At 41.9% G+C, this 25,030-nt stretch overlaps 1 protein-coding gene across 1 annotated transcript in view; it reads right to left on the bottom strand.

Annotated features, from left to right (window-relative positions):
* The window catches only part of fgd (faciogenital dysplasia), a 59,123-nt gene extending 42,379 nt beyond the window's left edge, over nucleotides 1-16,744 (bottom strand). Inside the window, exon 1 of the mRNA XM_066697747.1 lies at nucleotides 16,513-16,744. Coding sequence (XP_066553844.1) covers nucleotides 16,513-16,534 — 22 coding nt within the window. The 5' untranslated portion in view covers nucleotides 16,535-16,744. The remainder of the gene's footprint in view (nucleotides 1-16,512) is intronic.
* Nucleotides 16,745-25,030: the final 8,286 nt, after the last annotated feature.

Genomic DNA, 25,030 nt, shown 5'->3' with positions numbered 1-25,030 from the left:
GCCGGCATGGTTTTTACGTGAGGCACTTAGCAGCTACACTGAGTCACTCTGAGGCTTGGTATCTGCTGTTTTAAGTCCTCCCCCTAAATAATACAATTGTCCAACCAAAATGTGTGCTGCTGCCCTTTTTTTTTAAATTCAGGTTTCATTCAATGATGCAGGCATACACAGAGCCTCTCAACAATGCCAGGCAGCGCGATGAAAGAGGAAAAAGTAGTTTTCAGCCTGCATAATGCCTTAGAATGGTTGTCATAGAAACTAATGACGGTGGGGGAGAGTGAAAAGAGAGACAGAGAGACAGAGAGAGAGAGAGAGAGAGAGAGAGACAGAGAGAGAGAGAGAGAGAGAGAGAGAGAGAGAGAGAGAGAGAGAGGCAGAGCTGACCAGTTCTGGTAAATGGAGAAACCGAGAAGAGCTTGTATTATTTATTTTTTCTTTCCACACAGAATACAGGCTGGCGTCGTTTCTGTGACTTCTCCCAGACTGTGAAATTACAGAAGATGCAGAAACGAAGCCCGGTCTGCTTAGGCTGTTCTTTATATGCACATAAAATTATTTCTTCTTCTTTTTTTCCCCCTTCCTTTCTTTTCCTCAGCGCGCTTTTGGCCAATCGTAACGGAGGGTAGATAAGTGAATTGCGGCGCACACAGGAGTCGTCCCGCAGACTGCTGGGAGACACAGAGAGCTGAAAAGAGATCATTTGCATGGTTACAATTGTTACAAATCTTAATAACTACAGAAAACATGCGTCACAAAACTGCCAGCTTTTCTATCAAAATCTGGGGAACGGGGGCGGGTTTCCATATTGTCAGAAAAATCTGAAATGACATGTTCTTTTCATTAAAAAATGTGACACATTATTCCAGCACATTCTCCTGGTGGATGGGCTTTGTGGTGTATATGCAGATGCTTTTTTACATTTGAATTTGGCTCCTGACAAAAGTGACATCTCATCAAGGTTTTTGGCAGAGCATCGCGAAATTCCAACCAATGGCATGGATTGCAGCCATAAGTGTGAGATTTCATTACAGCGGGCAACTGCTGATGTTCGAAATCTTGGCAGGCACCATGAAATAAAATGACTCATTGTCATCATCATCATCATCATCTTGTTAGCACAAATGCTGACTTTCTGGGTAGGAAAGGAGACAGACATAATAGTAATTAGATTCTGTGGAAAGCGCCTGGAAAATGGTTTGTTCGACTTTGCTTTGTCTTTCATTCACTTGGTCTGAAATGCCCACAGTCATGACAGAAGGGTTTTGACATTTAGGAGGAAAAGCCTTTAACTTATTTAGGAATATTGTGTTTTCACATACAGAGCCCACTTTTCTTCGATGTGCAGTGACTGTGAATCTCTGCAGTCGCTCTGTTCATGGATGCGCGGTTGTATTTGAGTACATGCCTGCAAGAGATACAGTCTTACAGAGGGATATCACTTTCTCGAGTATTTTATCTTTACCACAATCCAACTCGGAGGCTTCCAACTCTTTCTTATTGATTTACTTTTTCTCTTCAGAGACCATATTTCTTTTTAAGGCAACAGGCACCACGCACTTATATATTTTCATTCTATAAATGACTATATCATTGTATGCACTAAACCCAATGACTAATATGTCATATCAACAGCTCTGAATTTAACAAAAGTGGATTGATAATTTCAACACCTTCATCTTGTTTCAAGTGGCAGGTGGCCGAGTAGATATAGGAGTAGATTTACAACCACTGACATCCTGAAAATCAAACAAAGTCCAATGGGTGATATTTAGGAATTGTTGATCAGGAATTTGACGTGTTTTTCATAGTATCCCAGTGCGAGGTCGGTAGGTGGGGAGGCATAGTTTTTTAGGTATAGTTATTTCTGACATTGTTACTTCTACTATATTGCACGTGTAAATGATACAAAGTGAACGGTGAATATAAACCGAAGCCAAAGGATTTTGAATATTTGAACACCATAGTATGAACACTATACAGTAACTGCCTAGTACTTTAAGTAAGGCTGAAAGTCAGTGGAAGTTTTCCAGAATTGCTATCCACAAAAATGCCAAGGTCAAACAACATGTCTGCTTTTAGGATAAGAGGACTGAGAGACATTCAAAACTAATTCACACTGCGTGCCTGTACTTCTCAGCCCCACTGGTGTGAAAAATGTCTCGCTCACATCCTCACCTCGGAAGAAACTTTTGTAAGGGTAGTTTCTGTTACATAAGCAATGTAGGTGGCATGGATGTTTTATTTTTTCTGAATTACATTCAATTAAATTAAGTTTCTCAGGTTTTTTTTTACAGAAAGATTGGTTCCCTGGACAATATCCATGTTTTTTTTGTACGTTTAACAATGTCCTCTAATGACAAGCCTTAGACACAGGATTGAGGACATGTTTTGGCATGAACACTAGTTGTGTATTCAGCTAGGGGAGAGTAACCCCTCAGTAAACATTAATCTATGACTCCTGCACACCCGTCTGCTAACATTAGCTTCTTCTCAAACATTTTTACAGCTTTAAGGCCTTTTGAAGTACAACAAACACCCGTTCACTGTGTCAAATGTCAAATGGCGAAGCTTTTCCGTTGCCGTGTCTGAACAACCGGTTTTGTTTAATAAAATACACAATAAACAAATCTTGCCCACAGAAAGATGCATTTGTCCCGTGGAGGCATCATCTGACCTTTGGATGCGTGTTAGACCGTGGACACTATGTGGTCGTCATAGAAACCGCTTCAGTGGTCCACAGCATGTTGACTAACTTTTAGATATTCAAATAGCACATCTGTCAGACAGAGACGCTGAACTTTTCAAGACACACTCTCTTCTAATTGCCCAATAAGGTTGGAGAATGAATCCAAGACTAGTATTTTTAGGCTCGTTCTGAACTGTCTCAATAGACTGAGCTTCAGCCGAGGAGAAATCGCAGCGAAGCAAGAGGGACAGAGACCACGGACGTGTTTCTCGTTTATGTTAAGTAAAGTTTAGTGTTCGGAAATGCAAATGTACAAAAGACATCGTGATTACATTATAAAAATACTAAAAGTGCCACATAAAAAATAAAGATGTATTTGTTTCATTAAGATAACCAACTTTGTTGTGTTTTTTTAATTTCAGACTTATTCTTATTCTTAATGATCCACCCTGAAGAAAACCTTCTTTAATATATATATATATATATATATATATATATATATATATATATATATATATATATATATGTTTTAAGGATACCAGTTTATTATACAGCAATTCTCTTCTGATTCTAGCCTCTTACACTGGATGGACAGTAAATATATCTAATACATGAATCAAAAGAAGTTTCCATAACACAAAAATGTGGATCAGATGTTTCTAAAGGTGTAAATTGTGTGTGTGTGTGTGTGTGTTAAATTCACTGTGAAGTATCTGAAGATGACAGATATGCTTCAAGAGAGTAATGTAGTGTATTTCTGAGGACCACAGGCCTGAAATAACAATAGACGGAACAAACAATAGGAACGCAATAATAACCATGTGAACAGATTCAAAAGTGTCTAGTTCTAGATGGAAGGAGGAAAGTTTTGTTTCTCCCGAAACAGCATTAATATTACATATCAATGAATGAAGCTTTATTTCAGTCGGGTCTGTTGGTCATCTGACTGCTTTCCAGGATTAAATTCCTCAAACTCCTTCATAAACATGCGTCTGTAATGCAGTTACGCAAGGGTTATCACCCTGATCTTTCTTTAGATTCCATCATTGAAATATACATTATTCAATGGTTCTTTACACACTAAAGACATTAAATAAACATACACGGCAGGCCTGTTCTGATCCTGTACCACCACTGATCTGAAGCGTGACAACAAGAAGGCTGCAGAGTAATTCAATTACACTTTACAACCTTCACTTCACAGACTTATTTATATCTCTGCATCAGCTGAATCAAGGAAGAACAGCATTTGCCCAGGTGATGGTGTGAGTACTTATCTATTTACCCTTTGAAGGGAATATAAAAGTTACTTCTAAGTGCATAATGACATACGTAGAGTCTGCTTTAAGAGGAACCTTGGCAGTTACAGCAGTAGAATAAGGGGCCATTTATCCCTAAAGCCAATAAACAGCTGAGTTTAACTGAGTTGGAATAACATTCACACTGTTATATGGGTCTTGTCAGCACCTATATTTTACAGTTAAACCCTGTATTATCATAATAGTGGTGGTCAAGCTGTACCATAGCTTCTTGGTCCTCAATATAATGATTTTCTTAGACTCTTGCTTTTCCTTAGATCAGACATATCGACAACTTGGCTATTATAAATTGCAATAATCAGGATATACCGAAATCACAGAACTCCTTACCAGGCAAGTCAAGAAACTTCATCAAGTCACCTGCTGGCTGATGCGATGCTGCTAAAACTCCTGTAATTCGATTCAGCACCCTGTGAATTTAAATTTTAAGTGTTTTCTGAAGTCACGCAATATGATTGTCCTGGTTTAGGCGGGGATACAAACACAACATAGAAAGCTTTGATGCAGACATAACAGGAAGGTATTGGTACATTGTCTGGTGTGATCACAGGGATGATGACAGCCATGAAACACCAGTCATAATTGTGAGGGTATTTTGAGTCAGATATTTCATTTACACTGCATTGATCCCAAGTACCCTCATACAGTCGTTTGCGTATTACTTTAATAGAAAAATGGGGTGTAGTGCAGGTACTTCAACAGACAGCTATTACACAATCTCCAGATCCATTAGTGTTTCCTAAAATTACTTAATTACAATCCCCTTTCACTGGACGAAGGCACCTATTTCAGTGACATTTACAGTTAATCAGAGCAAGGGAACTTAGTGAAGCGTGAAGCAATACAGCAGAACAGGAACCTCTCTGATTACAGGAGCCCTGTACACGAACACAGCCTGATACAGAATCCTGCAGGATCATCATCTTTCCTTATCCACTCCGAACAGCTTTCATCCTTTTTTCTTCCCTCTCCCAGGAAAAGAAGATTACGTTTCATCCGCACAGCAGCTAAATCACACTCAATTGCATTGAGAGAAACTGGTGTTTCATTTACCGGACACAAATTTGAGTTGGATCAAAGCTCCCGATTGTAAGAAGGTATGACACGTTATTAATATAAAGTGGATGGATGATATAAAGTGGATTCAACTCCAGAATTTAAGCTCCACATCGTTATTATCCAAACCCACTCCTGCCAGTTCCAATCACACAAGATTTTCTTCTTCTACCTGAGCACAACTTTAAATCTGTCTGGTTTATGTTAACGTCAGTAAATTCATTTATTTTTAAAGATGGCCCTGACTGAACGAACACACAATAAAGATATTTAAGCGTTGAATAACTCTTACACAGGTAAAAGCAATGGCAAAATATGAAATCCGTGGCACAGAATCTTAACAGAAGAACCTGTATCAGTTTCCGTTTTTAGACACTTTCAGGTCACACTTCCTACTAGTCTCCCAGATGACTGGCAGTTACACAGCTCAAGAGAAAGAGACAGATATAATAGAGAGCGAGAGGGAGACAGGGAGAGAGAGACTGAGAGGGACTGAACTAAAATATCCCTGCAGGCTGCTTTTTCGCGGAGGCCTGTCACTCCCAGCGACTCGTCAGCAGCCAGCTGTGTGATCTGACCTGCCACGCCTGGGAGGCCGCCACATGGAAATGCGGAGGTGGGCCGAGGCCCCCCTCATCCATCACAGCAGGAGAGGGAGTTTTCCAAGTGTGACTGCTGGGTTGGGGGGGGGGGCATCAGATGCAGCCCTCGATGAAGCAGCAGACGCTTCGAGTGGCGCCATGTTTGCGGTAGAACCCCTGGCATTGGAAGGATGGGATACATAGACCAATGTTTTGCAGAAGCTGAGGGTACTTTCACTAGAACATCTCCCCACATCTACACACAGGTTCCCCTCTGCTGATGTGGCACAGATTAGTTACTGAAGGGAAAAGAGGATACACAATATGCTGATTCACCTATTACTGATTGATTGATTTATTGATGAATTAATAGACTCCTCTGGGACTTTAAGCGACACTATAAGCTCTGATAAAGAGGGCAGTGCAGCTGATAGGAGGGCACTAGCCGGTCATTTTGCCCTGCAGGCCTCAGGGAATGGCACAAGCGGTGTTTCAGGTGATGAATTACTTCGAGCCTTTAACTGCTGTACAGGGACTGTCTCTGTTCGAATCCAGATCTGAGAGCATCTGTCACAATGATCAAGTGTTTTAGAGAAAAAAATAATAATAGATTGGTTTTATCCAGTATACAGTATGTTCTATTTTTCCACTATATTCAGAAGATCAACAGAGACATATGATAAATTATACCCAGTATACTCAAGGACGTGCTGTCCCTGCTATTGCACACACACAAACACACAAACACACACACACACACACACACACACACACAAACACACACACACACACACACACACACACACACACACACACACACACACACACAAAGACTGTTGAATATCATAAAGTTGCAGGCTTGCCATACAAAACTGTCGCTCAAAGCACTGTTTTTAACTTTTGCTTCTGAAGTCCATCTGTTCAAACCACATTGGAGGATGCATGTCATATAGCTGTCTTTGCCGATGCTCAGTTGTTGCCACACGGATAACACAGATGCACCTGGAAGAATTGTGCAGCTTTATTGCACATTTCTGGACCTCAGCTATGGGAGTCCATACCAAGGTTGGCCGCCAGAAAGCAAAGTCACATTTGGCAGATACACAGCATTCATGTTTGAGGAAAACTGAGCAGGTGAGGAATAAAAGTGAATCAGCTCCCACCTGTCCAAGACTGAAATAAAAGGTGTCTCTGTAAATGGTCCAGTTTTACAAATCACCATAATTTTATGTGAACAAGCCCAAGACTTACTGCAGCAGAGATGTGTTAGTTTCAGTAAAAAATCAATAAACAAGTAGAAAGCAAACTGCTCACTGGGGTGTGTATTCCCTTACGCTAAAGACAAATAAACCCAAACCATGAATATTTTTGAGAGTTACGACTTTAATATGAACGTATGTGTGACTGCATAAACACATCATATTGAATAATGTATAGTCTGGTTAAAGGGAGATCACGCCAAGAAAACATATCTCTGTATCTTTTTGGCTGTTTCTAAACGCCATTAAATGTACACGTCTGTTATATATGTCAAACTACATATATAGGTACTATTGTTAGTTGTAGCAACAAAATCTAGAGAAATTAAGATATTCAGTGTGGGGAACTTGACACAGTTAAAACTATGATAGTGGATTCAATGCCACCAAACGGTTAAACCAGGATTGGCAAATGGCTAATCGAGCCGCGTCTTTCTCATTGTATTACCTTGGCCGTCAACTTTAATTAATCTGAGTGACCCCAAAAGCTCTGCAGACTTTCTTTCTTTCATTCAGTCTTGCATGCATTCGTTTGTAAAATTCATTTTTGTGACAGAATTATTTATGAAAACCTGCTGGTTTTCAATTTCACACACACGCACACGCACACGCACACACGCACACGCACGCACGCACACACACACAACACACACACACACACACACACACACACACACACACAATCTCCAGCCTGGTATATTTTCAAGACTGTTATGAATTGGCTGGAAACATGAAAACAATGCCTCCTGGCACACACAATGTGAAGGGAAACTAAACAAAAAGAATTCGACGTCCCCCGCAACATGGAGGCACTCAGGAGAGAAATGCCAACGATGTCAGACTCACCGCCTGTCTCGGTACCAGCAAAATGTAAATGTGCTGAGCTTGAAATATTGCACGTGGTAAAAAACTGAATTTAGTTAGCTGGTGTTGCAGAAGTGGTGGCCTGCAAGTGGGTGTAAGCATTAATTCAGCTGTGATCCCATTAAGCTGATATTTCTATCCAATATTTAAATATATATAACATTTGTAAGGCAACTTTCACAAGGAATGCTCTCCTGTTCAGGACAACAATTCGTATTTTTTACTTTTATTAAGTTGTACGGAAGCTGACAGGTATAATACAGAGCAAAAAGTGCTGGTTTAATAGGTGTAACTGTAGTTCAGTGACATTATTAAACCCCAAGGATGTTTCCCTTTCCTAGCCTGTAAAACTAGGGATATCTCATGACTTATATTGCACCCTTTAAGCAAGAAATTCTGTAGGCACATACAGAAAACATATCTTGTTTTATTATGCCTCAATTTTTGTTTCTCTCTTCTAGTTTCAAACCCTATCAATACCAAACCCTTTACTAATACTATAATGATAATGCCTAAATAATGCAATTCATTGTAATTTAAAATTATATTGGGCACGTAAGAAACAAGTTTGGAGTGCAGTTTTATGACAGAAAGGAAGATCAAAGGTAATACTTTAAATCTTGCCACATTCCTGCATCACTGCTAGAAAATGGCTGCTTTGACTCTGCTGCGGGCCTGAACAGGCGCTTCGTTTGAAAGATGTTGTTGATAAATCAGAACCACGGAGGGGACCTGAGAGAGATCAGACCGTGGTGCTCAGTGTAATTGTTGTGACATAAACCTGCTTGATGGTATCAGCAGCCAGCAGTGAAATCTAGTTTCAGTAACCTGCGTCTAATAAAGTACACAGACGAGCCTGCGCCGTAATGACAGCGATTTCAATTATTCTCCATCCCACCAGGAAGTTCCACGAGCCCGTAGACCTCGGGTAATTACATCCACCTGGCTCCACCGCGAGACGTGGCAACCATGAAACGTGCACAGAGATTTCAGCACACACACACAACACGCACACACACACTCACTCACACTAACTCACACTCACACACACACACACACACACACAACACGCACACACAGTCACTTACACACACACACACAATCACACTCACACACACTCACTTACACACACACACTCACTCACACACACACACACACTCACACTAACTCACACTCACACACACACACACAACACGCACACACACTCACTTACACACACACACACAATCACAATCACACTCTCTCTCACACACACACACACACACACACACACACACACACAATCACACTCACACACACAATCACACTCTCTCACACACACACACACACACACAATCACACTCTCTCTCACACACACACACACACACACACACAATCACACTCTCTCTCTCACACACACACACACACACAACACACACACACACTCACTTACACACACACACACAATCACACTCACACACACAATCACACTCACACACACAATCACACTCTCTCACACACACACACATACACAATCACACTCTCTCTCACACACACACACACACACACACACTCTCACACACACAAACACAATCACACTCTCACACACACACACACACAAAATCACACACACACACACACACACACACACACACAACACGCCCCCATCAGCAGAGACCAGCTGTCAGGGATTTATGTGTTTCAGTGCATTTTTGCTCCAACAGCAGTTTTGTTGATTTAATGAATCTCCATGTTAGAGAGTTACTCTATCTATATTAAAAAAGACCACATGAGGACTGATGCATAGGGTGATTTGTTTCAAGAACCGTTAGCATGTTAGGAAGTTCATTAAGATCAGTTCTAAGAGGTGCAGTAGTGTATGTAGAGTTTAGCCGTGGCAGGCACTTGAAGGACAGCCAGGCCTTTTGCACACAGACTGGAACAATAATATACAGCTTGCATAATTTTCCTCAGCAGCCGAGTACATTTTATTCCTTACCATGAAAACAGGGTTGTTTCTCAAAATATAGCCGGAGCCTCGGACCTGGTGATGTATTTGAATGCACCTTTGGCCAACTTTTAGTTATTCCATGGATTCTGCACATAGATGGTAACCTTCTGATGCAACCCATCGCTTCCAAGAGTGACCTTAACGAGCCAAAATTGGTCAATAAGATGCTCTGCGTTGCCCTTGGATTCTCCTAAGCTCAGCATAACCTCCTGTACCCAATGCAGAGATGGAAATCACGTCGCAATTAGAGACAGAATATTTTTGTAAGTGCGATGCTTATTTATTTATGGATCGCCACAAGGAAAAAAGAACACAGATTTTTTTTTCTGCTCCAAAAACACATAAGCTGAAGTTCTGTGTAAATAATGAAATGCATCTCACTGAAGAGGGGGGATGAGTGCAATTCAGTCTGAGGGTGGGGGGTGTGGCGGAGTATAATTTAGTTTGGGGGATGGGGGGGTTGGTGGAGTGTTATTTAGTCCTAGTAAGAGTGGAATAGGCACAGCTTTGCCTCAAATACAAAGATGAATCCCAGATCCTGAGGAATCAAAACGATGTGTTCATCAGAGGAATCACCGGCTTCACAGGGACAATGTTGTAAAGCACTCAGAAAAATAACATCACATAAGCAGAAGTTACTTTTTGAATTTGCTAATACATAAGATGAAGGGGAATTTCATAAAACACTACACGTATGATAGGATGTGCTTCACAAATAAGGCGTTGAGTTGCAGAATTGCTAAAAGAGCTAAAGCCATGTCTGCAGCATCACAGCTGAGAAAACAGAAGTTCAATATGCTGTAGGTGTGACATACGAAGTGAAGATTTGGACGTTTAAGAAGAAATAATGAGAATTAAAAGCTAGACACACGGCAATGTAACGTGTTTCTAAGCGACACCGATGGAAGTAGGAGTGGACTTACATTTAGGTTGTTTGGAGAATATTGTTTTGAGTAATTTAGCTCAATTTTGCACTAAAATAAAGTTCAATGATTAAATTAGGGTTACATTTATGGGCCTAGGTTCAAATTGTGGTATTGGCTCCGGTTGAGATTCATGCTCTTCAAAGGGTTTAAAACAGGGTAGATGATTGATATTATATTATTGATATTATGTCTTGAATGTATTAAATGTATTACTCCCTGTAAAATAAAATACTAAAGGGTCCCCCACAGAAACAAGACACCACACTAAAGAACAGTATTACTTTCTTAATGGCGGTACATTTTCCATATATGGATTGCTGTTACCACAGCAGAGTGCTTTAAGAAGCCTGCCTTCAAAAGACTCGACTCCCTGAGCCAAATTTTTTAACCGACTTTGCCTCATTATCACCAAACCTTGTGGTGTGCTTAATGTAATAGGAAGCAGGCTTCCAAACGGGATGAAAAAAGCGGCACAGCTGTTCGGTTTTCTCCCAAAGTTGCAGCGCCATCAAGTGGACGAATCAGGAAACACATCCTAACAGCTCTTCCCCACTTTTATTATTAGCGAGCTCTCATCAGCAAAGTGCTACAGGGATTTAAAAATTGGGTTTTTAAGTGGTAATGAGTAAATGCAATAGCGAGTGCGGTCACGTAGAACTGATGCAGTTTCGATGTTTGGGATTTGGAAGCCAACACTAGCTTTGCATCTCCAAGAGAGCCATTTCTAAGAAGACAGGCAGGTGCATTTCGGCCCCTGCACACCTTTGAGGCAAGAGGTGCAACTGACCACCTCTATCCTTACAGGGAATAAAGAGACACAGTGGAAAGTGCGCAAAGCCTTAGAGGACCATTGCACAAAGATGTGATTATTTGTCAAGAAGCTCCTCCACTTCAAAAAGCCCAGAGTAGAAGAAATCATGACTCACTCACACAGAGACACTTCTGGTCACCGTCAATACGGGAGGGGTGGACCACTGTGCTCTATTGTTAGCATTCGAAGAGTGTGTAATGGAAGCAAACTGCGGAGCCTTTCCCAGCTGTGTATTGTGCTCGGAGGAAGCATAGGAAGGCATGGGCTCTTTGAGATGCTGTCAGACAATAAAACAAAGCATGAAGTCTCATCCAAAAAAAAAGAAAAGCTGAAGAGTATGTTCCTGTCTTAGATCACAATACCAGTGTGTTCTTCACAGTTTGGACTTAGATTGGATTTATATCAGCACAAGCACACATATACCTCCACTGTCTCTCCCAAAGAGTTCAACAGGATCTGTCCCTCATACAGCAGGGCTTTAATTATATCTGCGAAAGAGACGCTGCCTCTGGTCTCCTGACGACTGCAGGTCAGGACAACACACTCGGCCACAGCGGGGGCCACAGCAGGGTGTTCCTCTGGAGGTGGAGACAGGGAGGTATTTTTAGAAGAGGAACCGGAATTAATTAGGCCGGAACAGACGTGTTTGGATCTCCTCTTTGAATTGATGTTGTTTTTAATAACAAATACACAATCATTTCTGTATCCCATTCATTGCTGCACAATCATACACTTTCTAGTCACTCTCCGAAGCACATCCAGTCAGAGCGTTGTCATACAGCAGTAACACCTCCGCCAGAGGAGCGCAATCTCAAGACGAGGGTCACGCAAAGTCAATCCTCCTCAGCCCTTGCTAATGATCCAGCCCATCAATGCTGCCCAGGCAGTTGCCTAATGCTGAAACCAAGTCGATGGCTGTAGGTCTGGGATGAGATTCGTGGAAAGGAATCTCAGCTCAGCCATCGAGGCACAGTGTGGGACAGAAGGAGGTCACTTCTGTGCACGGCCTCAATCCAACTCCAGCTGGAGACCGAACACCACAGGAAGTCCCTGGGAACGTGAGGCTGTGGGAGAGACCTCTAGTGTAAACAGCGATGGGTGACGCGGAGCAGTCAGAGCAGTTTCCTACCATTTAGTTTCTAAAGGGAACACAAGTTAACCGGATCACACCAACCACAAACACTCAAGAATCTTTACGGTTTCTATTATAGACGTTGGCTTGCTTTAGACTAAACAATCTGAGAAACGCGATGCACTCTTGGATGCACCTATGTCTAATTATTATTCTGTTGCTTTGGGGAAAAAAAGACACCTGCTCACCAAGTCTCTTTATCTGCTTCATATTGATTGCCATTTTTGTCTTCTCTTTTTCCTTTGGGCAGCTAAACTTGACCTTCAGGCTGTGACAGCTAATACAGGCTCAGAGAAAAGAATAAAGCAGTCAATGCCAAACAGCAAAAACAGATCAGATGTGTTGAGATGTATAACGACTTCGGAGGAGGAACATGTTGTTGATTTTTCCAGCCAGGGTTTTGAAATCAACAATAATGGAAGGTTTTTCTGTGCTTGCACTTTAGCCTTTCTTACTTTGATTCCCCAATTATGCACTGAGTGTGATAACCATCGCCAGATAACTTTCATTACCTACGGCTCCTTGTAATTTGTCCAGATGGCAGTTCGAGTCACCACGCGGGGACGGGATACGCTCAAGAGAAAACTTCTGAACAAAGAGGTCAGGGAGATGTGGAGGGTAAATATCCCAGCTTGTCATCTTTTGGGTCCCAAAGTGGCTCGGCTGGCTTGTGGAGTTCACTTCAGGGCAGCTGAGAACCCCTTGAAGGTTCAATTTCATATTATACAAGAATATTAGTACAGAAAACCAGTGAGAGCGCGTTCCCTTCTTAAGCCTTAGACACATAACTACCTCAACTGGGCATGTTATTATGGTTTTCTGGATCAGATCAGACTGGAGCAGACTATACTGTTTGCCTGTGAACAGAGAGAGCATTTCACATCCCAGGGTTCCCTGCTCAGCTTCTTCAAGTGTGTTTTACAAATAACAGATCAAATATCCCTTCATCCTGAATGTTTCATCCATCTCTAATGGGATACAGTCTGTTTTAGCTACAGTTAACAGATCACGGTCCTGTGTGCTGGTCACATTCAAGACCACATCCAGTTAATTTTCCCAGGAAACCACTATCAGACCAATTACTCCTGAAGGACAAACTCAGATGAGTGAGATTGTGTCTCAAGACCAATCAGTTAAACAGGGTGCATTTGTCCACTTAGAGAACGAAGGGTACATCGGGGGGAACCGTGCTTTTCAGTTGCCGTGCCGGTGAATAGGCAGCATATCGCCTCACCGCCGCTGTCTTGTCAGGGGCAGTCAGTGCCATCTCAGAGTGCCGCTTTGTGATTTTCACTGTCAGCTGAGGACCTTCAGGAACATTGTCAGCGACAGCACGAGCGCATTTGTACGTTGTATGTAACTTTATAGAGAACGCTGAAGCAACCTGACTTTCGGCCACGGCTTTTTTCCTCCAGGCTATCTTGTATAAAAAAAACACATACATTTTCCAAAAGGGGAAAAAGAGGCATCACAGAGGCTCTTTCTATCATTAAGATGCTCAGTTGCTCAAATCTAATGTTGTGCAGAGCATTTTTCTGTGTTTTGTGATTTTCCATTTGTTTGTTTTTTAACAGGATTAGCCACCCAAGTGGAAAGGGAGCCGGAAACACAATATAATGCACTTAATGGGACCTTGTTTCTCAATCCCGGTCTTCTCTATTCTTTTAACAAGGGGTTTGTATTCAGTGGCCAGCAGGCTACATGCTAAGAAATACTTCCATTGCACCTAACTCAGCTTTCTGGAAATCTCCTACTGTATTAACTGTTTATTTAACCAGGGAAGAGATGTTTATAAAGTAATGTTAAACACAGACAGCACAAACTACTCCTATTCATAATAAATTATATAAACAGCTCACAAGACGACTGCCGAGACCCTACATCTGATTGTCTCGGCTCACAAACACAGCAAAAGGAGGCAAAAAAGCCAGGCTTAACGATGGTAGCAGCTCTGTGGCCTACTTTCTTATGAGACTGTGAAGTACACTTTTGTTTATTCTAAGGGGCCAAAATTTCACAATCTATTTCACATGGCTGGAATCGTTCTCCGGGTGCAGATTCACTTGCTAACTTAAATAGCAACCACAAGAGAGAAACTGGTGCGAGACCGCTCTTTCACGAAGGCAACAAAACCCACGTTTCTCCTTTTTTGTTTGTTCGGCGAACAAACCTTGGGCCTAAAACAAACAAAAGGAATTGTGAAGACCGAAACAAAATGTTATCGGCCATACAGTACAAAGGTGTTGTGGAAGGGGAACTGATTAACAAAAATAAGCCACAACCCACTCTTACAATAGCTGCAATATAGATGTAGATTACACTTCCTTTAGGTACCGAATCCAACTTGGTAGGAAGCTGCTCAAACTGGATAAGATCACCAAACAAGTGGATTTCTTCTGTTTGTCTGAATTGCTTGTTTTCTCTACATAAACTTATCTAAGATCTCTGTTGAAAGTTCTCAGAGGTAGTCATTTTGGTTCTCAAGGCCCAGAGAAAGCAGAAAACTACATTTCATCTGACAGCTGCACAGCTGTCCAGGCAGAATAATCTGCCTCTTCCAAGAGTGGGTCTAAAGCCAGGAGTATGATCAACACCATTAACAATGCTTTAGCCCAAGACAAACAGCACTGTGCTCACCACAATAAAAAACAGAAAGGTAGTGAGCAAACTTTAACAACCCTGGACAGCTCTGAGACACAGCCCCCAGGCCAAGGGTTTTATATATATATATAGATAGATATAGATATGCAATTCAAAACTCAGTATCACTAAAAAGCAGTTCAAGTGAAGACAATGAGAAAACTCACATTATGATGAATTAGTTATTTCTAAGTCAAATAACTGTTCTCAGATTAATGTAGATTTGCTGGTTTTTAGCTCAGATTAAAGAAAAATAAATGCTTTTCTGACGTTTTCATTATATATTCTGCGGAGGCTTCATTACACATTGACATGCTCAATGCAATGTTTCCACTGAATGAAAGAAAGAAAACGCATTGAAATGTTGCATCTTTTAGTAATAAACCTTAATCACGCTCTACTAAAGATATTGAACACAACAAGAAAAGGTACAGCAAATGTGTACATTTCGTTAAGGAAAGATGTAAGATTTGAATGAATAAAAACTGCAGGCAGACCCTGCTGATGCACGGGTTGGGGGGGGGGCTGTTTGGATGCGAGGCATGTCAGCCAAAATGACGTCACAGCTACCACTTGGGGTTTGGTACAAACGCCACCCCCCTCCCATACTCTTATAAAGACTTCCTAATAATACATATGGGGGATCAAAAGTGTTTTAACTAGATTTTGATGTATGTTGATGATGTGCGTGAGATGCCTTGATTGCTTATATGTTTAGCAGAACATGCAATTTGAATTATTCATGCGTTTCACAACTTGACATGTGCTGGAGCGTCATGTATGATCACAGCGGATTAGTTCGACATCACCATAGGCGCTAGTGTGGAGCTGCATGTGCATGTATGTTCTGCTGAGGCACATACAGACATGAATAATACACACAGGCATGCTACATATACATGCGCTGCACATATGGGGCGAGAGAAACTTGCACAGCTCCTCCTTAGCCGTACTGTATCTGTTATCATACTGAGGCTGATTGGTAATATCTGGGTTCATATTAAACGGTTAGTTTTCTTCACTTAATATACATCCCAGCCAACACACAACGTCCTCACAACGTTGTACAACACAGCAGTGCTAGAAAGATGTGTGTGTGTCTAAGACTACTTGATGCAGTGATCAAAAATAGCCATAAAGGAATTTACAAATAAGAAGAGCAGTTGCATTTTGTTTTAATCTAGCTAACCAAGAGATCGTTGCTAAACAGAAACAGAAGGACATTTTTGTGGTTTTGCATTCGCTCACCAGTTGCTGGGACTCCCTGCATCCTGCAGCTGTTCCTGCCTTTCTATCGGACCGGACCGCGGCTCCCAAACGACCCGGAGTATCCCGAGCTCAAAGTGCACTTTCTCTTCTTCTTCTTCTTCTTCCCAACTTCATCCCCCCCGGACTGGACCGGCCGCCGGCTGCTCGGATCAGGCGTGCTGGCCGTGGAGGCTCTCTGTCCCGCTCTGGCGGGCTGGCTGTCCCGGCTCTCTGTCCTCCTCCGGTCAAACTGAGCTGCTGGAGGAAACGCCCCCGCCATCCGTCAATCACACCTTCTGCCTTTGGTAACACTGTTTCCATCTTTCTCTTAGTGTGTCAGTGTTGTTCATTTATTTAATACTCAGGCTTAGTTGAGTGTTTTTCTGCCATTTTTACCATACCCCCCACGTCCTGCTAATATACTGTATTGCTAATGCCTTTTCAAAAGAAAACCAGTTTCCACTAAGTCTACCAGGATGCTTATCCGACCTAATACGCATCTGTGGAAACAATTACACTGTTTTCATTGCTCTGGCATGTCTTCTTACATGTAAATACCGTCTTCCTTAAAGCGAACCTGTAGTTCCTCTTGCTGCTGAAAGATGTTACCATATACACATAGACTTAAATTAGTGGATGTGTGGGAGGAAAATATTTGGGGGAGGAATGCAGTTTGGCAGGTTATCTGGGAATGACCGGGAGTGGATGGGTTGCATGGTGTCCACAGTGTCAATATGGAGAGCTTATGGTATAAAATCATTTAGGCCACTGTTCTTTACAGAAGACAATGTTGTCCTCAGGTCCTCGGTTTTGGGACCGAACCCAGTAGAGCAGTGCAATGTGTTTTTTAAGACACCTCTGTTTGTGTTCCTTGCTACTTTCTGTATTCTCTTCAAGTGTGCAAATATTTCTTTAACGATCACCTCTGGAGTATTTCTGTGTGTTTAGTCACAGAGGCTTATCAGATAGCTGGAGAGACGGAGTCATAAAGGAGTGAGGTATCCGCAGTAGTGTAATGCATGTTTTAATCCATCTCTACACAGACAGCAGGAGAGCAGAGAGAAGGGAACAGAAAGATTACAGCTCACACTGAATTTAGACCACAGCTCAGCTTTGCATTTCTCTTTTGTGGTGTTGTTGTCCTTCTGTTTGAACTTCTCCAATATGGCTGATGTCCTATTGGTCTTTTGAAAAAGCTCTCCGCTGACACACATTTAGACTGCTGTACGCACTATCAATCACTTTGCCACAATACTGTACCGGTCTATGTGCAGATATGGAAAACTAATTCATTCCCCTGAGAACTGAAGTGAGAAATAATGTCTCCCACTGAAAAGAGATTCTGTCTGCTTCCCGAGCAGCAGGAGAGATCACTTCAAAAGGCCGAGCGGAGACGTGTTCCTCACTGTTCGCATGTGGAAAAGCTGACGATTTAATAAAAAAGACAAAACAAAAGAAAAGAAGAGAGACCAGCAAGAAACCAACATGCACACGCAGGGGGAATAACGGAGCTCGATGCAGGGAGAATCTAACTTTGCACTATAGCTGTCGTTCCTAAACCCCACCGTCGACAGGAGTTACAGGGAAATGACTTTGATCCTCCAAGGATGGATAGAAGATGACACTTCCGTCTCCGTGTAGCAGACCTCTGTCAAGCGCTGCGTACAACGCGCAGAACTGCATTAAAAGGATTAAGCTCACATTTTGGACATGCCTTCCAAATGTTTCCATCAGTATTACAGCTAATGCAGAGGAAAATCCAGAGGGGTTTGGGGGGATAATTTCTTGAGACTCCTGCTTTAAACATTGACAGCTCTGCCTCCTTACATAATATATTTTACCCTTTCAATGCTATTTCATTAAGAATAGTAAACTAATAAATAAAAGGCTCTGGTTGTGTAATTTGTGTTACCAGCAAAACCTAGTAAGATTAGTTTGCTAATGACAACCACCCCACAGCCCCCAAAGTCACAGAAAATTGTAATGAATTGAGTACGTGTCTAAAATTGTTGAGATGATATTGGCCCACATCCGGAACTCGAGTTTGGTAGCAGTTATAGTAAGAGACAAGTGAGATAAAGGGAACGTGAGTCCTGAAGAGCGAAATCAAAATGTCACTTACAAAGCCGAATGTCATAATCTGACCGAATTGCTTGTCTAAGAAATGCCATCAACATTTTACAGACCTATTTAACTGCCCAACATGGATCTGAAAACACAACTGTTCTACATACATATACTGTACACATGAAATGGTCACTTTAGGAACCTCAGGACATTTCAGTCCAGCTTCCAATGCCACTGGTGGCCCTATGAACCCACGTCTCTGCCACCTGTACATCGCTCTCAGCTTTACAGCGCCCTTTGACCCGGTCGGCTGCAGAAAATCAGATCACAGTTCAGCTGTCAGTTTTTCCCTGTCAGTCCGAGGATGTGCTTGTATTCGGAGTTTACTCTACTGTAATGTTTCACCTCATTTGCTGCCCTCCAACAACAACGGACGTTAAAAATGAAGAGGCAGTTGGGCACACTTTCACAAGAAGGCTCGAGGGGATTAGATCCTCACTGGACCTCGCAGGCCAATTGAGCAGCTTAAATTCGGCAAAGAAAAGGGGGTGTATTACCATGAACCTCTTGACACTAAGAGCCGGGGATCACAGCTTTTGGTAAAAACTTCCCGTGTCAACACTGTCATGCACCATTTAGTTCTTTGCTGCTCGATGAAACGCATTAATCCACATATCTGATTGCGTAAACCACAAGCTAGTGAACCCAATGCATTTCTTTTCATTCTCAGGACATCGTTTCAGCCTCCTGTCCCTTCTGTCCCTTCTGTCCTTTGTTTATTTATTTATTCTCTGGTAAGTATCATTCTCTGGAGTGATTATTTAACATCCTCAGTACTACCTCTCAATAAAACTGGGTAGCTTATAATGAAGCCAATTAATATGTACAACTGAATCTGTGTGCTGGACATTTTCTTGTGAGCAGCTCTATGGGAATGAGAAAACTAAGTATAAATACACTGGGATACCTATACACCTCCACTTATCTAAAATAACTTTAACAAAAAAATAAAGACAATTTCCTATTGCATAGTCATGACATTTTGCAAGTCTGATGCTTTTGTCAGTTGATCGTTTTATAAGAATTACAGCCAGGCTGCAAAGTACAAGCAGAAACTACAGAAATTGGAGAACAGAGTGCATTAAGATCTGAAACAACATTAATCTAGAGAAAAATTACATAAAAATAGCTGCAGCACTTTAATCAAAGCAGGTATTTTAACTGCTTAATCATCATTTGTATCAAAGAAAAGTTATTTGAAGTTGTACCATTTACTAATGGAACACTTTTAATATAAAAGCAATCTATTTACACGCAATGCATGTTGGAGAGAAAGGGGTCAGGCTGTCAAAAGCTTAGATATGGATGATAGTAACCTCACCGGGGGAAAATAAACACTGGCATTGTTGCAGAGCGCTTCGGTGAAACAGAAAAACCTGCTCCAGTTTAGGTCTCAGGTGTGTACATGCCCAGAGCAAAATAATCACACAGTCATGATTAATAAGAAGACTGCGGAGAAAGTAGTTATTTGCTGTTTGTACCTGGGGATTGGGGAAACACTTGTGCAGGTCTTGAGATTGGAGTGAGTGTTTAACAGTCCCCCCCCATCTACAAATCTGTGGCGTATCCTTGTTTTCAGCCGAGTTACTAAGAGGAACCTCTTCAGCTGATTTCTTACAAAGGGCTCGCGATTGTCTGTTGTGTTAAAGCTCTGAGTCTGCGCTCTCTTGAAGGTGCAGCCAGGCCTGCAGTCGGCAGCCTGCTGAGACGCAGCTGAAAGGCAGAGCGCACAAACACGACCGACAGCTACCTTCAAATGCCCTTGATGCCCGGCTTCAGTGAAAGGGCCGAGGACAGCCCGGACATTGACCGAGAACAATGGACTTTCAAAGAATGACTTTGAGGGTGTCAGGGTTTTTAACAGGACTACAAGAGGGAATGAAATTGGACAGATCAATAGTTGAATAGCCTGGTCTTTTCAGCGTTGTCAGAGCCAGGCTTACACCAGATAAATGACTGAAGTATTAATGCTTTGAGCACTAATTAGGTGGCTGATGATTATCTAAGTCAGCAAGGCCAATTGGCTCGTCATGTCTCATCATTTCAAAAGGTTGGTACTGGGAGGGGGTTTACTTAGACGAAGAAAATAACATAATAGGTTTTCAATACTCCTAGTCATTGAAGCACAACATCTCCTGGACAGGCAAACAGAGAATCCTCCTACTTTGGGGACCCTGTAATCTTAGTGTTTTAAAATCACATTCATTATGTTACCCCCCAGCTCATTATTGCATTGAGGTGAATGGTGTGGGTGGAGTTACAATTATCACCTACGTCATTCAAAGCAGTTAGATCTACGTTGCCTATTACTTTAAGACTATCACTGAACAGCTGTTATATTATCAAAAGCAATGAAACAAGCTTTCCTGGAGGTAAAGGAGTTGATGAACAGTAGTGTGCTATGAACGCATTGATCTTCCTGAATGTTTTTGCCGGCATTGATGTTATTTTATGGCGAGGGCCTGGATATCCACCGCCCCCTGGTTCCAGGAGAATGACATTGAAAACAGTTCTTGTCCTGACCTCAATCTGAAGGAAGACCTGTGGGATTAATTAAAATGTGCATCCAGAAGAGATCTGAATACTGGAAGAAAAGTCTGTTTAGCTGTGGGCAAGTTACACCCTCTTAAATACACTGTGAACAGCTGTTGTCTCAATAAATATGGTAATAAAGTGCATACCTGAAAGTGTTGTCAATTTAAAACAATGCCAAGTTCAGAAGAGGACGAATTATTCAAACAATTACCTTTGTGTTATGTATTCTTTATTGCATGTGTATCTCAAGATGCCCCTATTAGAGCAGAAAGCAACCTTGTTTAATCGGTTTATCTCCCTGGATATAAAAGATCTTGTGACTGAAGGCAGTCACGCCCAGACGCTGCTGCACTTCTTGGACTTTGAAGAGACGGGAATCTCCGGGGCTGTAAAGCATAGAGATCACATGGGCGACAGAGAAGACGGTTTCCCAGTGACACGATTCGAAGGCCATTGCCTTTTCAGGTAACTGTAAGCGCTTACTTCTCACTGGAGCCTGAAATTCCCACATTTGCAGCTCAGTTGAAAATAAGAGAAATTAAATAAATATAAAGCCAACGGTGCATTTTCACAGACGCCCGCTGGAATATCCTGAGGGAAACTCATGCGCTTCCTCCATCATATGACGTATAGGAAAATAAAAGGTTTCTTTGTGCTCCGTAATTGAGACAGCTCCTGAGTGTATCTCACTGCACAAAGATGCAATGTTCCCCCCTTGTGTAGATTCTGCAAGTTTATTTCCAGGACACAAGAATCTCATTTTCTTTTAAATATCAGCCTGTAAGTTACTGATGTCAGGAATACTGAGAAGAGCCCTGAGCAAGGGCTGATGGATGTAATTGAGTGATAGTTGGATTGTGTTCCTTCTTCTCTGTTGCTCTTGCCTGACCTCCAATTACACTTCCTGTCTGCAAAGCCTCAGTGGACATTTTCACGTTTTCACACTGAGATTAATTAAAAATCATGTATCAGAATACAAAATGTAAGAACATTAGTTATAATTATAGTTACAAGGAAAAGCTGCTGATGGAACTTCAGTGTTAACCTTGTGATTAAATGTTCTCAATACCTGTGCAGAGGAAGGTCTATGAATCTCACGCTATGCAACAATCACGCTTTAGTGACACCTGGTGGTAAGATATGATATGACATGCTGCTGAAATTATTAGCTGATAGAAATCAATACAAAAATGTGCTCTAGTTATTGTTTAGTGTCGGTGCATGCATCATTCTGATTAAACGACAAGAGATATTGCTTTTTACATGTAATGCTCAGGCATTTCCATCCATGCTCATAATATGCAGAAAGATACAAATAAAAAATGCTTTGAAGTGGGAGCCAAATCAATGGGTTCTTTGTATTAGCATGATGTCATTTGGTACAACTGTGACTCTTCCCCCCCCCGCCCCTTTTACATTTTGCCACCAGCCATGCCTAAATTGTGCTCATGAGATCTAGCTGTGCTCAGTGCAGAGGACAGCCATCTTCGAGCTGAACCCCAGCCAAGCTTTATGACCTCATCCACATAGCTTGACCTCCTTGTAACTGACTCCCACTCAGTTGCAAGACTGGATTAGAAACAGAACCCACCCTCGTCTGAGGAGCAGAGCAGGAAGATGGCTGGCTGCTTTTTACTGCCTAAAAAAAGGGCACTCCCGGATGTTACGGCAGCAGATCACAATCCGAGGGTGCTAGGAGAAAGTCTTGGGTCTAAAATTGCTTTATTTTTATGCACAAAAACCTAAGCAGTAACAGCTATACTGCCAGAACAGTATCATAAAGAAAGTGCAGTTTTAGAGTCATTTGTTTCAAATGCTGCTGCAGTGAATGCATGCTGAAATTATGATTTACCTTTCAAATAAATGTTAGGTCATTTTCACATACAGTACACCCAAATACGTACAGTGGGGGGAAAAAGTATTTGATCCCCTGCTGATTTTGTACGTTTGTCCACTGACAAAGAAATGATCAGTCTATAATTTTAATGGTAGTTGTATTCTAACAGTGAGAAGACAGAATAACAACAACAATATCCAGAAAAACACATTTCAAAAAAGTTATAAATTGATTTGCATGTTAATGAGGGAAATAAGTATTTGACCCCTTCGACTTAGTACTTGGTGGCAAAACCCTTGTTGGAAATCACAGAGGTCAGACGTTTCTTGTAGTTGGCCACCAGGTTTGCACACATCTCAGGAGGGATTTTGTCCCACTCCTCTTTGCAGATCCTCTCCAAGTCATTAAGGTTTCGAGGCTGACGTTTGGCAACTCGAACCTTCAGCTCCCTCCACAGATTTTCTATGGGATTAAGGTCTGGAGACTGGCTAGGCCACTCCAGGACCTTAATGTGCTTCTTCTTGAGCCACTCCTTTGTTGCCTTGGCTGTGTGTTTTGGGTCATTGTCATGCTGGAATATCCATCCACGACCCATTTTCAATGCCCTGGCTGAGGGAAGGAGGTTCTCACCCAAGATTTGATGGTACATGGCCCTGTCCATCATCCCTTTGATGCGGTGCAGTTGTCCTGTCCCCTTAGCAGAAAAACACCCCCAAAGCATAATGTTTCCACCTCCATGTTTGACGGTGGGGATGGTGTTCTTGGGGTCATTCCTCCTCCTCCAAACACGGCGAGTTGAGTTGATGCCAAAGAGCTCGATTGTGGTCTCATCTGACCACAACACTTTCACCCAGTTCTCCTCTGAATCATTCAGATGTTCATTGGCGAACTTCAGACGGGCCTGTACATGTGCTTTCTTGAGCAGGGGGACCTTGCGGGCGCTGCAGGATTTCAGTCCTTCACGGCGTAGTGTGTTACCAATTGTTTTCTTGGTGACTATGGTCCCAGCTGCCTTGAGATCATTAACAAGATCCTCCCGTGTAGTTCTGGGCTGATTCCTCACCGTTCTCATGATCATTGAAACTCCACGAGCTGAGATCTTGCATGGACCCCCAGACCGAGGGAGACTGACAGTTATTTTGTGTTTCTTCCATTTGCGAATAATCGCACCAACTGTTGTCACCTTCTCACCAAGTTGCTTGGCGATGGTCTTGTAGCCCATTCCAGCCTTGTGTAGGTCTACAATCTTGTCCCTGACATCCTTGGACAGCTCTTTGGTCTTGGCCATGATGGAGAGTTTGGAATCTGATTGATTGATTGCTTCTGTGGACAGGTGTCTTTTATACAGGTAAGGAGCTGAGATTAGGAGCACTCCCTTTAAGAGAGTGCTTCCCTTTAAGAGAGTGCTCCTAATCTCAGCTCGTTACCTGTATAAAAGACACCTGGGAGCCAGAAATCTTGCTGATTGATAGGGGATCAAATACTTATTTCCCTCATTAACATGCAAATCAATTTATAACTTTTTTGAAATGTGTTTTTCTGGATTTTTTGTTGTTATTCTGTCTCTCACTGTTAAAATACACCTACCATTAAAATTGTAGACTGATCATTTATTTGTCAGTGGGCAAACGTACAAAATTAGCAGGGGATCAAATACTTTTTTCCCCTCACTGTACGTAAATATAGGAGTAGAAACATTTGTATTGATTTATTTTCACTTTCTGTCCTCTTGTGGTCAAACTGCACGCACAGCAGCCGGGTCAGTATTCTGTGAAGTGCTTTCGGCTTTTAAAAAGGAAGTACATTAACCCGGCCTAAAAAGAAGTGTCTTTGTGATTTTAATTAAGACGAGGGTATGGGTGGTGTTTTCAATGTGTTTCTCAAAGTTAGCTTAAAGAAAATTACTCCCAGATGATGTTTAATATGTAATGTAAACGAGCTCCACCAAGACAGGAAAACCCAGAGCACTTGCAGGGAAGGTTTTGTTTTGGAAACAGCAGAGACGCCTAAACGTGAAGA

This window comes from Amia ocellicauda, chromosome 3 (genome assembly GCF_036373705.1).
Source record: "Amia ocellicauda isolate fAmiCal2 chromosome 3, fAmiCal2.hap1, whole genome shotgun sequence".
In the NCBI taxonomy this organism is placed as follows: domain Eukaryota; kingdom Metazoa; phylum Chordata; class Actinopteri; order Amiiformes; family Amiidae; genus Amia; species Amia ocellicauda.
The sequence above is the reverse complement of the archived record's forward strand: the minus strand, read 5'-3'. Positions and strand labels throughout refer to the sequence as shown.